The 14657-nt window shown below is 44.4% G+C and overlaps 2 protein-coding genes across 3 annotated transcripts in view; one reads left to right on the forward strand and one right to left on the reverse strand.

Moving 5' to 3' along the window:
- yap1 (Yes1 associated transcriptional regulator) overlaps positions 1-9704 on the forward strand; it is a 26108-nt gene extending 16404 nt beyond the window's left edge. For both annotated transcript variants that reach the window (XM_079732993.1, XM_079732992.1), the window contains 4 exons: positions 1447-1604; positions 3736-3869; positions 6229-6341; positions 6683-9704. In XM_079732993.1, the coding sequence (XP_079589119.1) occupies positions 1447-1604; positions 3736-3869; positions 6229-6341; positions 6683-6921 (644 nt within the window). In that variant the 3' untranslated portion in view covers positions 6922-9704. The remainder of the gene's footprint in view (positions 1-1446; positions 1605-3735; positions 3870-6228; positions 6342-6682) is intronic.
- A 1928-nt stretch (positions 9705-11632) lies between these two features.
- The window catches only part of maml2 (mastermind like transcriptional coactivator 2), a 42019-nt gene continuing 38994 nt past the window's right edge, over positions 11633-14657 (reverse strand). Inside the window, exons 3-5 of the mRNA XM_079732269.1 lie at positions 14198-14347; positions 13791-13899; positions 11633-13470 (exon numbers count right to left, since the gene is read on the reverse strand). Of these exons, the coding sequence (XP_079588395.1) occupies positions 12599-13470; positions 13791-13899; positions 14198-14347 (1131 nt within the window). The 3' untranslated portion in view covers positions 11633-12598. The remainder of the gene's footprint in view (positions 13471-13790; positions 13900-14197; positions 14348-14657) is intronic.

The following is a 14657-nucleotide window of genomic DNA, read 5'->3' on the forward strand; positions in this document are numbered from 1 at the left end:
GAGATCATGTGACCTAATTCACATGCAAAAGTTGCAAGAAATCAGAGTTTTTTTTTGGCTGGTGTTTATAAGGAGGACCACCCCACCACCACCACACTCCTCCCATCTGGGGGTGCTGTGTACCAAAAGGTTTTATTGGGGTACCAGCTGTTGAGCTTTTTTACCCGCCTTCAAACAAACAAAGCATTGATATTGAAAACAGGTACTCGGTGTTTAATACGATCACCTTGTTTCACTTCATCACTCTGAAACATAATGCTAACAAGATGCTAACTAAATGTTTTGGAACAATGAGGTCATTTGTAAATTTAGAAAACCTGTGCTGTTCGTGTGTGTGTGTGTGTGTGTTTGTCTGTGCATGTATCATTGTGTCTGTGTGTGTGTGCTTGTTTGTGTGCTTGTTTGTGTGTGTCTGTCTGTCTTTCTGTCTGCCTGCCTGCCTGTCTGTCAGCGTGTCCAAGCGCTTGTCTGTATGTCTGTGTACACGCATGTGTGTGTGTGCCTCTTCAGCTCGGTGAATCCTAACTAGAGTGTGTTGCACAGATATCATGCCAGGATTAGCAGGCAAGGCGTCCTCTGTGTAGAGAGAGAGAGCGAAAGAGAGAGAGAGAGATGATCTGTAGCCGGTTTGTCGTGAAGTAAATGAGGAAGACAATGAGGAGCAGTCATGTGCGTAAGGCAACGTGCTGCAGAGCTAACAAAAGGCCTGTCTGAGAGACGCAGGGCGAGGGAGGGCGGGATACAGCCCTGTGGGAGGTCAGGTCTTACAGGAACAGAGAGGCTCTTCTGTCAACCCCCGCGACAGCAACCTGCTCTGCGGCTTCGTCTCTGGACAACCTCGTCGTCCTCCTCCTCCTCTCTGTGACGGTTTCCGAAGTCGGCTTACTCGCTGAACGGCTTGTTGTGAATCCGGGGCGGGTTACTGGAGACAAAAAACGAAATGAGTGATTGTAATTGGAGCCTGTTAAACAAAACAAACATATTCACACGTTCAATGCCAGTTATTCAAATGTTGAATCATGAAAAACCAGTTGGATTAATTATAACTGTACGGACCTGACTCACTGTTCTCTAGTATTAAAAAATAAAGTGCCATGAAGGTCGAAAAGGTCGAAGTGGACATCAAGCTAGCTAGCATCTATCTTTTAACTGGCGTCTTGCTTGCTTGTTTCATATGGTCTCGTGGAAAATATGAAGAGCAGATGTTCAGTTTGTAACACGGTAGACCGTGGTCTTCAAGTACAACCATTCTACTTTCCCAGGTCCTATCCTGTGGAAGTTCATTGTTCAAAAACTGATGGTCTGTGAAGGTGTTAGCATTACAGCTGGCTTATGCTAGTTCCTTAACCCATTGCAAATTTCTGTTTCCTGCCTTGTCTAGCTATCAATGCGATGCACCGGTTGCTTTGCATTGACAATTCCTGTGTCCCCCTCCCTTTACTGCAGCTCTGAACCAGCAGCGGATTACCCAGAGTGCACCGGTAAAGCAGGGCGGTCCGCTGCCCAGCGGCATCATGGGAGGGAACAGCCAGCTGAGGCTACAGCAGCTAGAGAAGGAGAGACTGAGGCTGAAACAGCAGGAGCTTCTCAGACAGAGACCACAGGTAAGGGATGACACACCCCAAACACGGTCACCATGACAACCAACACCTGCAACTCCACCATGACCGGGACCATATCCAAGATCACTACTGCACCCAGCACCATGACATCCAACTGTATGTGGTCAGTTTAATAAGTAAAGGGCATCAGTAAAATAATAAGAAGCATTTTGGGAACGTTTGTAACACACAACAACTCAGCAACTCAACAGTCATTAAACTAGCAATCTTTTAAATTAATAACTAGCAATATTTGTTTTAAGCGGGTGCTGCGGAAGTCATGAAAAGATTTGAGGGGAACTTTAATCTCTTAAAAGTGTGTGTAACCCTTGGCAAGAGTCCATCAACCAAACATCAACAAAATGGGTGAATCTTCGAATGCAAACATCCCTCCGACCACGGGCCTCTTTACTCTGCCGGCAGAGTTTGATGGGGCCACTGTTTAATTGATGTAAGATATAGTTTACAGTGGAGGGTTGGTGAGTCACCAGCCCTTTATCACTTCCTGACAATGCCGCATGACAGCGGAGCCCATGCAGGGTGGTGCGGTTGAGCCATTTACTCAAGGCTGTGTCACACACCAGCAGAAAACACCAGCTCACACTTTATGAATGAGGGCTCCGCTCTGTCTGTTTACATACAGCTTCACGCTGTTACTTTGAAAATCACTGTTTGGGATGGGCCCCCACGTGCAATCAAAGCCACGCAACAGAAAGAGAGTCTTTGCCCGAGGGAGGGGGTGGATTCCAGAAAGACAGCCTCTACTGGTTGTCTTTTAGAATGTTGTATCAAAGTGAAATACTCATTAGGGGTTTTGTTATGATTTATAAAAGGATAGGGACACTACTAGTGACATAGGTTATGGTTTGAATTCCTTAACAGCAGGACACACTCAGGTCAGTTGAGCTTTGTGTCTTTCACAAATTCCCCAAAAATAAATATGTTTTTTTATATACCATCATACTATATACTTTTAATAAAAGTTATGAAAAGAGTTATGTTTACCCAAAACGATTTTAGACTTGAGGCACCTGGCTCATATCATTTCTCACAAATGGACAGATTATGAAGTAACAAACTATACACAGATTGGGTTGAAATTTCAACTTTTGACCGGAAGCCATGGGCACACCCAAATACATAAATACACCCCAAGATTGCAAAAGTGTGAAGTTTGTAAGCAACTTCCCCGTCATTGCCCAGACAGCCCGAGTAGATCAGTCGTCCTAAAATATATTTATATAAATTAAAAAAAGAGTGCTGTGCGATTAAAGAAAGCCACAAGCTGTTTACAGTACACAGCCCTACCAATCAGCCCTAATCACTACCAGGCAGCCCACATGTGTGCGTGGGATTCAAGGAGGTTAAAAAAAATAAGAGTTCCTGTTGCTCAAGAAGGAAAAATCATCAGTTAGCCTTCTAGCGCCTCTCAAAGAGAAGGAAAAAACCAAAACAAAGTAAGACAAAGGAAAAATACAGAAAATACGACTAACAGAACAGGGAAAAAAACAGCAGAGCTACCCTGAAACCTTTGTTCTAAAAAGAGCTAATGAAGTCATACTGCCCCCCCGCCCCAACCCACACTCCTTCCCTTTCCCCTCAAAACCTCCTCCTCCTCCATTTTTTTTTCCTAGAGGACATGGAGTCCATTTCCTTCTTCTAATACAGGCCTGCACTAACTGCCAGGGCTCAGCGCTAGGCTAAGAGCTAGCGGTAATCCAACACTCGGTCTAAACGCGTCACATCCCACTAGCTGCCTCCCATATGTTTTCCTTGGCTCTCGCTGAGTTTAATGAAATCTCGGCCGGCGCACATAAAACCCGGCTGACCTCACCCCAGTCAAGGACACGAAACTCTCCTCAAGTGAAAAAAAAGGAAAGAAAGAACCAGAAAGCTTCAATCCTGCCTAAACTCCCCGTCTGGAAGTTTCTGTTGGACGCTGTGTGTCCACAGAGAACCACGACTGTTATCTCCTTGTTATGTAACTAGAAACTCTGGTGTGTTGTGTTGTGTGTTTATAATACCAATGACGGATTCTCAGACTCTGTATCTCCATATCATAACCAAATGTGAGAGACGACAACACCAATATAATACGGCTCATCAAACTCTTACTTGTTTCCTGGATGTTCAGGAGCTGGCGCTACGTAACCAGCTGCCCACCAGCATGGAGCAGGACCCCGCCAGCATCCCCAACTCCGTGTCCTCCCCCATGGCCCAGGACGCCCGCACCATGACCGCCAACAGCTCCGACCCCTTCCTCAACAGGTCCGTCCCACGCACACACACGCCCACACACACACACACACACACACACACACACACATTCACACAAGTGCACACAGATATACACACACACACACATTCACACGAGTGCACACAGATATACACAAGTGCGCACAGATATACACACACACACACATTCACACAAGTGCACACAGATATACACAAGTGCGCAGAGATATACACACGTGCACACAGATATAAACACACACACACACGTGCACACAGATACACACACACACACACACACGTTAACACAGATACACATACACACATTCATGCATACATATATGCTTGCATACATATCTACATATCTACATAGATAACACACTCACAAACATGCACACACACATGCACTCATACAAACTCATGTTCATTTCACCCAGTCAATTCATTTTAAGTCTGAGTGGACCATATCAGTGGCAGAGATAAGAAGAAGTTCAGCGTAAGGGTGTGGGGGTTGAAAGGAGGGGAGGTTGGGAGGCGATCGACACAGTTGTTGTTCCGGGCTCGGCTTGTCATGCCTTGGCTCTTTTTTCCCGTTGAAGGGAGAGAGGGGAGGGGAGGAGAGGAAGAGGGAGGGAGGGAGTCTCAGTGTGTGGTTCTTGAGGTTTCACAAGCCGTAACAAACAGCCGCCCTTCCCAGGGCTTAACCCTGTTCACATGGTAATGAGTAATCAGAGGTTCAGGGAGGGGGGCTGGATCTCGGTGTGAGCACTGGCGGCCTCTTGTGGTTGACGGTGGTAGTGGCAGAGGCTACAGTTAGCAGCAGAGCTAAACTACAATATCAGAGTGTGGAGGGCATAACAGGTCAAAAGATAGCTACATCCAGCCATGACTGACAGTTATTTATATCAAATAGTAACCTACTTTATATATATATTATACATATTACTTGTTCTATATATTTTAAATTTCTATGAACGTACTCTACTTTCTGCGGTGATATCGGCATTTCCCAGCTGGGACTAATAAAGTACTTCAAATAATCAATCTCATGTTAAAGGAATAAAACGTTGTTAGTTTGTGTCTTGATGACAAGCGACAAGATCCACTGAGAAACCCGAACACACAACAACGTGCACACAGAACGCAGTGCCGGCGAGAACGCTGAGAAGTGTTCACTCAGGTCACGTGGTCACGAGTGTCACGCCGCACAGAGACTATTATGGGATGTAAGTTTCCCTGGCGGTCCCAGGGCCTCGGAGCCGTGTGACTGGCGGTTCTGAATAGAAAGCGGGCCATGTGAACATGTGGTCCAGTCTGTGGACCAGGGGCCCTAATCTCTCATGTCCCCCTCCTCCTCGCGGTCCCCGGCCCCCACAGCCCCCCGCCCCCGACACGCCTCTGCTCTCACAATAGACTTATTCATCTGCTGCTGCGACCATGGGCCGCGTACATATTTCTCTCTGCTAATTAGTATAGGCTTGTCAAATCTCTCTCTCTTGCTCTCTTACTCTCTCTCCCTCGCTCTCTATATGTCTCTCTTGTTCTCAGTTTTTTGCTCTCGCCCTCTCTCTCTCTTTTTCTTTTCTCAAACACCCTCTCTTGCTCTCTCTCTCTTTCTCTCTGTGTCTTTCTTTCCCTATCTTTCTTTCTTTCTTTCTTTCTTTCTTTCTTTCTTTCTTTCTTTCTTTCTTTCTTTCTTTCTCCCTCTCTCTGACTCTCCAGTTCATTTCCTTCTCTTATTTGTACAGAAAGGTTGCATGGAGGTGGGGTTGTTATTCAACACACACTCTGTCATTGGGTTCACAAGTTCATCGAGTTAATTCTCGCGTTTCAGCGAAAAGCTCCTCTACGCATTGCAGGTGCGGCTCTATGCCCTCACCCACCGGTGCGGACCGCTGGGGTTCTCTTGTCGGTCAGGGTAGTCTAGTGCCAAGGGTGTTTACCTCCACGCCCCAAGGTTCTGGGTTTGTTCCCTGAAGTCCTCAGCCAAACCTGTTGGCATCCTTCAGCAAGCTCCTCAAGGCTGCTCTTCCCTTATGTAAAGCACTGTGAACAGCCTTGTGTTTGTTTGTATAAATAAACGTGCCTTACCTTGTATGGCCTTAATGACATCTATATGAATTCAGTGGGATAAAAAGACAGTGTGCTGCAAAATCAGTGTTTTCCCAAGTACCATTTCATCCAGCCCAAACCACAAATGTTTTCCTTTTGAAGTGAATCATTTTGTCCTCATTATTATCAATATTGTAGGAATGTCAAATGGAATAGGCTGAGGCGTACACATTTATCTTTGGGAAAGGATAACAAACGAAAGCTACATCCACACAAGCTGCACACAGACCCCATATGCTAAAGGGCAACATAGTAAACGGTATGCACCGTGTTTCTCTCGCAGCGGGACATACCACTCCAGGGACGAGAGCACGGACAGCGGTCTGAGCATGAGCAGCTACAGCGTCCCCCGCACGCCAGACGACTTCCTCAACAGCGTGGATGAGATGGACACAGGTGAGGCCCCCCCTCCCTGCCGCAGCGGCAAGGGAGCCGAAGATTTCCCTTAATGTTTTTTTTTTGTTGTTGTTGCCGATACAAGTACATAGCAGTAGAGGAGACATGGATAAAAAAAAGAAATGTTCACAAACTAAAATCAATTGGGTGGAAAATGTAGGATGCAAATATCAGTATTACACAGGATTGTCGTTTTGAAATGTACAGCGTATATTATAATCAACACAATTGTCTTGAATTTATTAATACTGTAAATGTAATGTAGCTCCCTGGATTAGAAGCAAAGTTAAAAACAGACAAATCACGTCGCCTCTAATCCCGTGTGCTTGTGTTTGTGTTAGGTGACTCTCTCCCGGCTTCCATGGCAACGCAGCCCAGCAGCCGCTTCCCGGACTACCTGGACACCATCCCGGGCACGGACGTGGACCTGGGCACGCTGGAGAGCGAGAGCATGGCGGTGGAGGGGGAGGAGCTGATGCCCAGCCTGCAGGAGGCGCTGAGCTCGGACATCCTCAACGACATGGAGTCTGTGCTCGCCGCCACCAAGATCGACAAGGAGAGCTTCCTCACCTGGTTATAGGAGGTGATGAGGAGGTGGCAGGACGCGCCGTGCCCCCATCAATACCAAAGGGGTCTCCTCCTTGCTTACTCACCCCCCCCCCCCCCCCCCTGCCTGAAAAAAAAATTCACGCTTTCAGAACTGCCGCTTGCTGTGAGGCAGGGAGGACACATGGAAGACATTTCTCTCCGAGCTTTAGGACTTGTGATAACTCCAGACCAACCTCCTACGAGGCAGCGACGCTCCCGTTTTTCTTCTTTGTTTTCACGTTCCTCAAGTCCTCTTTTCTTCTTCCCCTCCTCCAATTAGTTATCTCCTTTTTACGTTTTTTTGTCTGCGTTTTCAAGGCTGGCCCGTGAACAGACACATATACTCCAGGGTCCCCCCCTCGTTCCGTCTCTCGATCGCTCTCTTCTTCACCGCCTGTAGCCCAGCCAAGGGGCTCAAACCTTGGGCACGGATGCTAGCTTCTCCTGGGTGCCCCTGGTTCCTCGGGCTGCATTTAGGTCTGAATTACGACACAAAATCGGCCACCGCTTCTAGCTTTGTGCGCTAATGGACCACAGTTGGCCTTTTTTTTTTCTTTGTCGTTTTATTGTGTTTTGCTTTTACTCTTTAACTGTTTGGTGAGCCTGAGAAACCAAAAATGGTGGCGTGTGAGGGACTGTTGGTGATTGGGGAGGCCGGGTGGTGCGCTGCCCAGCGTAGCCCCCAGAGTGGACCTGTTTGCCAGGTAAGAGTGGGGGCCCCACGACACCACTGCTTGGCTGTGCCAGCAAGTCGACGACAAACCCTCTTGTGTTTTTGTCAAATCAAGTGCCTTCAGTTGTTATTGCTTTGTGTTTTTTTTGATTTTGCGAGAAAGACGAGCAAAGCAAACAATTGCCAAGTATCTGTATGGCAGCAATAAGAAATATCTGAGAAGCTGTATTCGTAAACACATTCTATATAAACTCATGTTCGGTAATCAAATGTATTTCCTTTTTCTTTTTGTTAAAACTAAATAATACACATAATACTGGGATTTCGGGCGTTATTTTTTTCTATTAAACCCTAGATTTTATGGCTTTTTTTGTATCAGTCTTATCCGAGTCTAATTCATGATTTTGTTCTCGGTTTTCTTTTCGTTTTTCTCCATAATTGTTTATTTTAGCCTTTACAGTTGTATTTTAATCCTAGATCATATGACCGCGTGCTTTTTTTTCTTAGTTGAATTAACGCTTTTCAAACAGGGTCAATATGTGTCGCTTCAGCTGACGAACAGATAACATGGAGATTGAGTCTTCAGCTGATAAATCAGTTCAGTTTTTAACCCATTAGCCTTGCTTACTATTCACACAACCTCTCTGATTTTATAAGTGTGTGTATGTTTGTACTGATGTTATCGTATAATGTCTAATGAACACATCTTTTTTTTTCCATTGATAATGTTGGGATTAACCAAAAAAAAAGGTTAAAAATATCAGTCTAAAAATAAGTCATTGCTCAAGGTGACAATGCTACAATGAGTGTATCAGACCAAGTAACACCGCCATGTTACTGGTACTCTGTCAGTGGCCATGGTAAGTTGGAGGGTTGGGCTTGGACGTGTATAAGCAAGTCATGGTCTTGTCACGGAGAAAACCGATAAAGAGGGTGGGCAAGGGGGGAGGGGGTTGACAATTGTGAGCTACACAGGTTGTATAAACTCTCACAGAACAACGAAACAAATCAAGAAAAAAAACAACAATCGGTTATAATTTCAGTCAGGAATTGAGACGGTTTCCAAAGATGTGTTTGTAATTTTATTTTGTCTTTTCTGCTTCCTACTTGGTGAATCCAGAAACAGTATGATTTATAATCAAACTCCATATGGAACAAAAGAACAAAAAAGAAAGATGTATAAGCTAATGTGAAACGATGTAGTGTTGGAGCGGACGGGTAGGTGGAGCAGGGGGACAGAGACCCGATGATTAGAAAAGAGGTGGTTTGTATTTGCGTGACAAACCCTTGCATAGAAGGTCCCAGAGCAAATAAAACAAGATGCCTAGTTTCCTTCCTTCCTCCCCTCCCCCTACAATCTCTCGGGGGCGGAGAGCCGCTGGTAGACAGATCGGATGGCACAGAAACCGAACAACATAACTCATCTTCCTCATCGTCAGATTATGTTGATTCTGAAATGTTTACATGATGACTACACGCCTTTTTCGTATTACTGCAGTAATCAAACAAAACGACATGATTTGAACCTTCGTTCCTTGTGCGTTTAAGAGGCACTACAAGAACGCAACTTCAATAATAATGCCAGGGTTGAGGAGGGAAGTGGTAGTTTGAATCTGACGGAACTGTAAAGAACTACGAAGAGAACAAATGAATGATCGCTATACTGTTAGTTTAGATTGATGTTGTGGCTCGGTGTATTGACAATGGCTAGTGGAGGGTTAAAACAGTGTTTGAGAGAAAATGCAACTAAAATTACTTTTTAAAAGGCTGGTACACTACAGTGCTTGTACTGCACGGCTACAGTAATTTGACTAAACAATGAATTTTGTCACAAAAACATGATTTCTTTTTTGCTTAGTTAGTGTAGGGGTTGGGCATAGAAGTAGTGTCAGACTCATTGTAGCTGTAGAACTAATCACACAAGAGAATGATTTTTGTATTTAGAGTTGTCTGAATGCCCGTCAAAGGCAATTTGTGTTATCCAATAACAATCTCTTCATTTTTGATAGATAAATGTGCCTGTGCCCTAGAAACATGCATTCTGTTACACTATATTACATTATGAAACTTTGAAATTGGCCTTGAAATAAAATATATATACTTTGTGGTAAAATGTTACCTTTGTGGTCGTTATGCTTAAATGCTCACTTTCACCCATCATGGAATGGGTGATGTGAGCATCAACCATCATTAGCTTACCCACCAATAAGCTTACCCACCAATAAGCTAATAAACGAGTGCGACAAGCAGCGAGTGGTATAGAAAAATGATGATGGAGAGAATATATTTTAGGAAAAAATAAGGTATAGAGAAATGATGGAGAGAATATATTTTTGGAAAAATGGAGGTATAGATATTCCTAATTTTTCTAAAAAAAATCTCCATAATTTTTGCTACACCTTTTTATCTAATTTTATTCTCCATCATTTGTCTATACCTAATTTTTCAATTTTTTTCGAGCATTATTTTTTGGCTTGATAAGAGTTTGAGAAAAGGGAGGTATAGAAAAATTATGGAGAGAAAATATTTTTTGGAAAAAGGAGGTATAGCAAATAGATGGAGAATATATTTTGGGAAAAAAGGAATTATAGAAAAATTATGGAGACAACAGATTTCTGGGAAAAATTAAGTATACAGGTATAGATATATCTAATTTTTCTCGAAATGTTAGTCTCCATAATTTTTCTATACCTCCTTTTCATCAAAATTGTATTCCCTACATCATTTGTCTATAACTTTTTCTAATATTTTCGAGCGATCTGATTGGCTTGATAAGATTTCAAGAAAAAGGATGTATAGAAAAAAGAATGTGAGAATATATTTTTGGGGAAATAGGAGGTATAGAAAAATTATGGAGAATATATTTTAGGGAAAAAGGAGGTATAGAAAAATTATGGAGAGAATATATTTTAGGGAAAAAGGAGGTATGGAAAAAAATGATCGAGAGAATATATTTTTTGGAAAAAGGAGGTATAGAAAAATTATGGAGAGAATATATTTTAGAAAAATTGGAGGTATAGATTAGCCTGGTTTACGCCAGACCTCATCTCAATCTACATTGAGAAGAGGTTAATGTTTTGTATTTGAGGCGTGGTTTACGATTGCCCAGAGCCGTTTATTGGGCACTACGAATGTCTATCATATGAGTCTGTACGTAGCTCATAGCCAATCGTATCAATTATACCAGATGACGTATGTAGAGCGACATAAAAATTTGATGAGGAAGAAGACAATGGGTGTGTCGCATAGACATCGTCATCATCTTGCCGTCCCTCCCCGTTCTGTGATTGGTTCCCTATCTCAGGCGATATTCGGATCCATGGAATCCAGGCTGCCCAGCAGCGCGAAATGAAATCGCGTGCAAGGCAGCATGGGTATACCCAGGCTAGGTAGAGATAAGTGATGGAGAGAATATATTTTTGGGAAAAAGGAGGTATAGAAAAAGGGAGAGAATATATTTTAGGGAAAAAGGAGGTATAAAAAAATGAGGGAGAATATTTTTGGGGAAAAAGTAGCTATAGAAAAATGATGGAGAATATATTTTAGGATAAAGGAGGTATAGAAAAATGATAGAGAGAATATATTTTTGGAAAAAAGGAGGCGTAGAAAAATTATGGAGAATATTTTTTTGATTTTTTTTCTATACCTACTTTTATCTCGAATTTTTATTCCCTTCATCATTTGTTTGTACATCCTTTTTAAGGAAAAAGGAGGCATAGAGAAATGTTATTCTCTCCATCATTTAACTAACCACACAATTATGTATGGATGATGGTTGGGTAAAGCAGCCTCACCTGGCCCGAGTCAGACTGATTGGACTCTGGAACTGAGGCCGATTTAGACAAAATAAATAAATAAATAACGCATTAGTAAAATTAAGATCTAACGTAGTAAAGGACATTTATACTGATATTGTAACCACTACACCAATATAATAATATTGATGCTACAAGGATAAAGAATCATCTTGCATGTAAAAGACACCTTTTCAATCAACTTTATTAATTACACAAATTACAATATCCCAATATTTATTAAATATTATGTGGAAGAAATCAAATGGTTACAATTCTTTATTTGCATCAAAATCTACCACAGATGAAAAGTTTGAAGAATAAGTAGGAAAATAATTATGTGTCAAGATATACTGTACATGATATATAAACAAAAGAAAATGTTTTAGGTTAATATCATGCTATATATATTGGATGCTTATACGGAAACAACGCTCAATAATGCAAGAATAGGTTTTTAAAGAATACAGCAATGATTTTCACCCCCACTGTTTTTGCATTTGTTATTGTATCCTCTATCTATGAACCACAACATGGGCACAAAGACTACAAATATGGCCACCGTGACAAAACTCTTTTTCTCTGTTATCTTCCCCAGAACAAAAGACCTGAGAACTACAGAGAGAATATGACTTCACGGCAATACATACAAAACATGTTACTTGGATAGCAAACAATACAATTAGTTTATAAAAAAAATATTTTTTTAACATAATTTACAACTGTAACCCTCTCAAGCAAAATAGGTCCAGCAGTCCTACTATGGTATAGCAGAACTTCTGGGGGGAGACAGCACAGAGCCTGGGCTGGGAAACCAACAACTGGAGGGGCAGCGTTACGCCTTGGAGATATTTTACCGTAGAAAAAGTGATTCACTTAAGTAGACAACGTTTTCTGGAAGGGATTTTTATTAATGTATTTCTACAGTGGCCAGTCTGCCAGTCAAGTTCATTTGAAACCATAACAGACTTCTTCTGAGTGCTGGCCGAGTTCAGGTTCGCTGTTAATATCCAATCACATGCTTAAAGATGTCTCCAGCAACATGATTGTTCCAAAAAAAATAATAAGTGAGAGAAAAGGAAGCACCCCGTTTTGAGCTGGTCTTCCATCAGACTTTAGACAGGTCATCTACGGTCTGACATGTGAGACAACCCTTTAGGTAACATCAGGCGTCTGACTCTCCCATGCCCTGACTCCGAGGTTCAGGAGTGACCCCCGAGGATCTCGTCCAGATTAATGTCCTTCATCCAGTCGTCGTTCCCTGAGCCCGACTTGAGCAGGGAGTCGATGAAGTCTGAGTCTGTGTTGATGCCCGGCACCGTGTTGTCCCCCTCGGGCAGGAAGTCGAAGGTCAGCCGGTTGACCCGGTTGTTCTGGTAGGTACCAGGCGAAGGGCTTGCCCCCGAGAAGTTCCCGGCCGGCACCCTCTGCTCTGGGGAGGACTGGCTGGGGTTCCCCGGGATGGGCTGGTTGGTTCTGGGGGGCAGGTTGTTTCTTAGGGCGGGGTTCATAGCGAGGAGCGGGCCCATGTCTGGTGCCACCTGGTTGGGCGGGCCGGTGTGCCGCTGCTGGTATGTGTGGTTCGATGACCCGTCCAGCTTGGTGCCGTGTGGGGGCGGTGGGTTGGTGAGCCTCCTCACACCACCACCACCACCGCCACCACCCAGCCCGGGAGCCACCCCCTGGCCCTGGCCTTGCTTCATCCCCGGGAGCCAGGCCGCATTGACCCCCGACAGCAGCCCCGCAAGACCCGAAGCGGAGCCTGGAGCCGGGGCCTGCTGGTCGAGGGAGGGCCTGGAGGGCGGTGCCCCGTTCATGGAGAAGGGACTTCCCTGGGCGCCAGGCCGCTGGAGGCGGGGTTTGTTGGCAGCGCCGGCGAGTCCCATGCGGTGCTGGTTGGTCTGCGGCTGGAAGGGGCCGAGACAGGGGCCTGGAAGACCTCCGCCGCCCACGCCGAACCTCCTGTCCCCCGGAGTAGGGTTCATCTTGGGGCCAGGGTTGTGGGGCAAGTGGCAGGCCATGGGTGGGAGGCTGGTTTCAGGACCGTTGCTCATGGACTGGGAGGGGTTCATACCTTTAACGAAAAGGAACACGCACATCAAAACAAAACGTTTTCTGTGTGTACTCTTGCTCCAATGTTCCCGTTTTTTGAGAAAGATTCCCCTAATACCTTCTCCTAAATTAGTTGTACAAGAAACTCGCTGTAAAAAAGCTTTGAAGACCCAGAAATAAAGCTTTGGCAAACAACTAAATAGGCTTTAGCTATACCAAACCCTGTATCTCTCGCAAAGACTGTCAGAGGTGCCCCTACTGAGAGGTTAATGTTAGGGTCAGGTTAGGGTTAGGGTTAGGTCCAGCAGGTATCAGGGTGGTCCAGAAGAAGTCTGTCTGTACCTGTGAAGAGGGTCCCAGGTGGTCCTCCTCCCAGGCTCCTGGTCTGTTTGTAGTCCGGTGGTGGTCGGGTTAGGTGCCTGCTGAACTGGTCCTGTGGATTGTCTTTGTCCTGAGGCATCAAGACAAGGAGGCGAGAAAAAGGATTAAATACTGATTGGAAATGACAGTGACCTCTTCTCAAATATTTTAAGAGGTTGAAGAAATCTGTTCAAGATTTAAAATCCACAACTTGTTTCAGTCAAGGCTACGAAAAAGATGGACACGTTCCATTACCAAACTGTCTTGACTGTGACAGTATAGGAGAGTTAATACTCCTTTAAATACAAACTATGATTCACAAGCTCTGTAGGGAACACGGCAATTTTAAGCTGACTCTGTCGTTTTTCTCTTTTTTTTCTCTCTCTTACCGTCTCGCCAAGCGGGTGAAGCGATTGGTTGAGCTGTCGCTGCAGAACCGGGGTTTTGGCGGGGCTTTTCTGCTGTCCAATGGCCACCAGAGGTCGCTGTTGTGCCTGAGACTGGCCGTTAACGGGCAGCCGGGGTCCAGGAGAAATACCCTAAGATAAGAGACGGAGAAATAGAGAAGCACAACGTTGTGTTACTTTCACATCGGCACTTTTCCCCGGTTTGCTACGCTTGCTTTTGGCGCTGCGCCAGAAAGCCAGGTGGACCGTGGGAAGATTAACACAATTGCGGTCGCACAAAAGTGCAAACGCAATTACAAAATCCCACCACTAGAGGACGGACATTCACCATAAACAGGTGATCCGTGTCAATGATGCCATTCAGTGTTCAGACTGTGGTACGGGCTACTCCCTCCTCCTCCCTCCGCAGAAGAACAGGGAAGACCCAGAAAAGAGGCTTTCA

The sequence above is a fragment of the Pollachius pollachius genome (genome assembly GCF_949987615.1).
Source record: "Pollachius pollachius genome assembly, chromosome: 3".
In the NCBI taxonomy this organism is placed as follows: domain Eukaryota; kingdom Metazoa; phylum Chordata; class Actinopteri; order Gadiformes; family Gadidae; genus Pollachius; species Pollachius pollachius.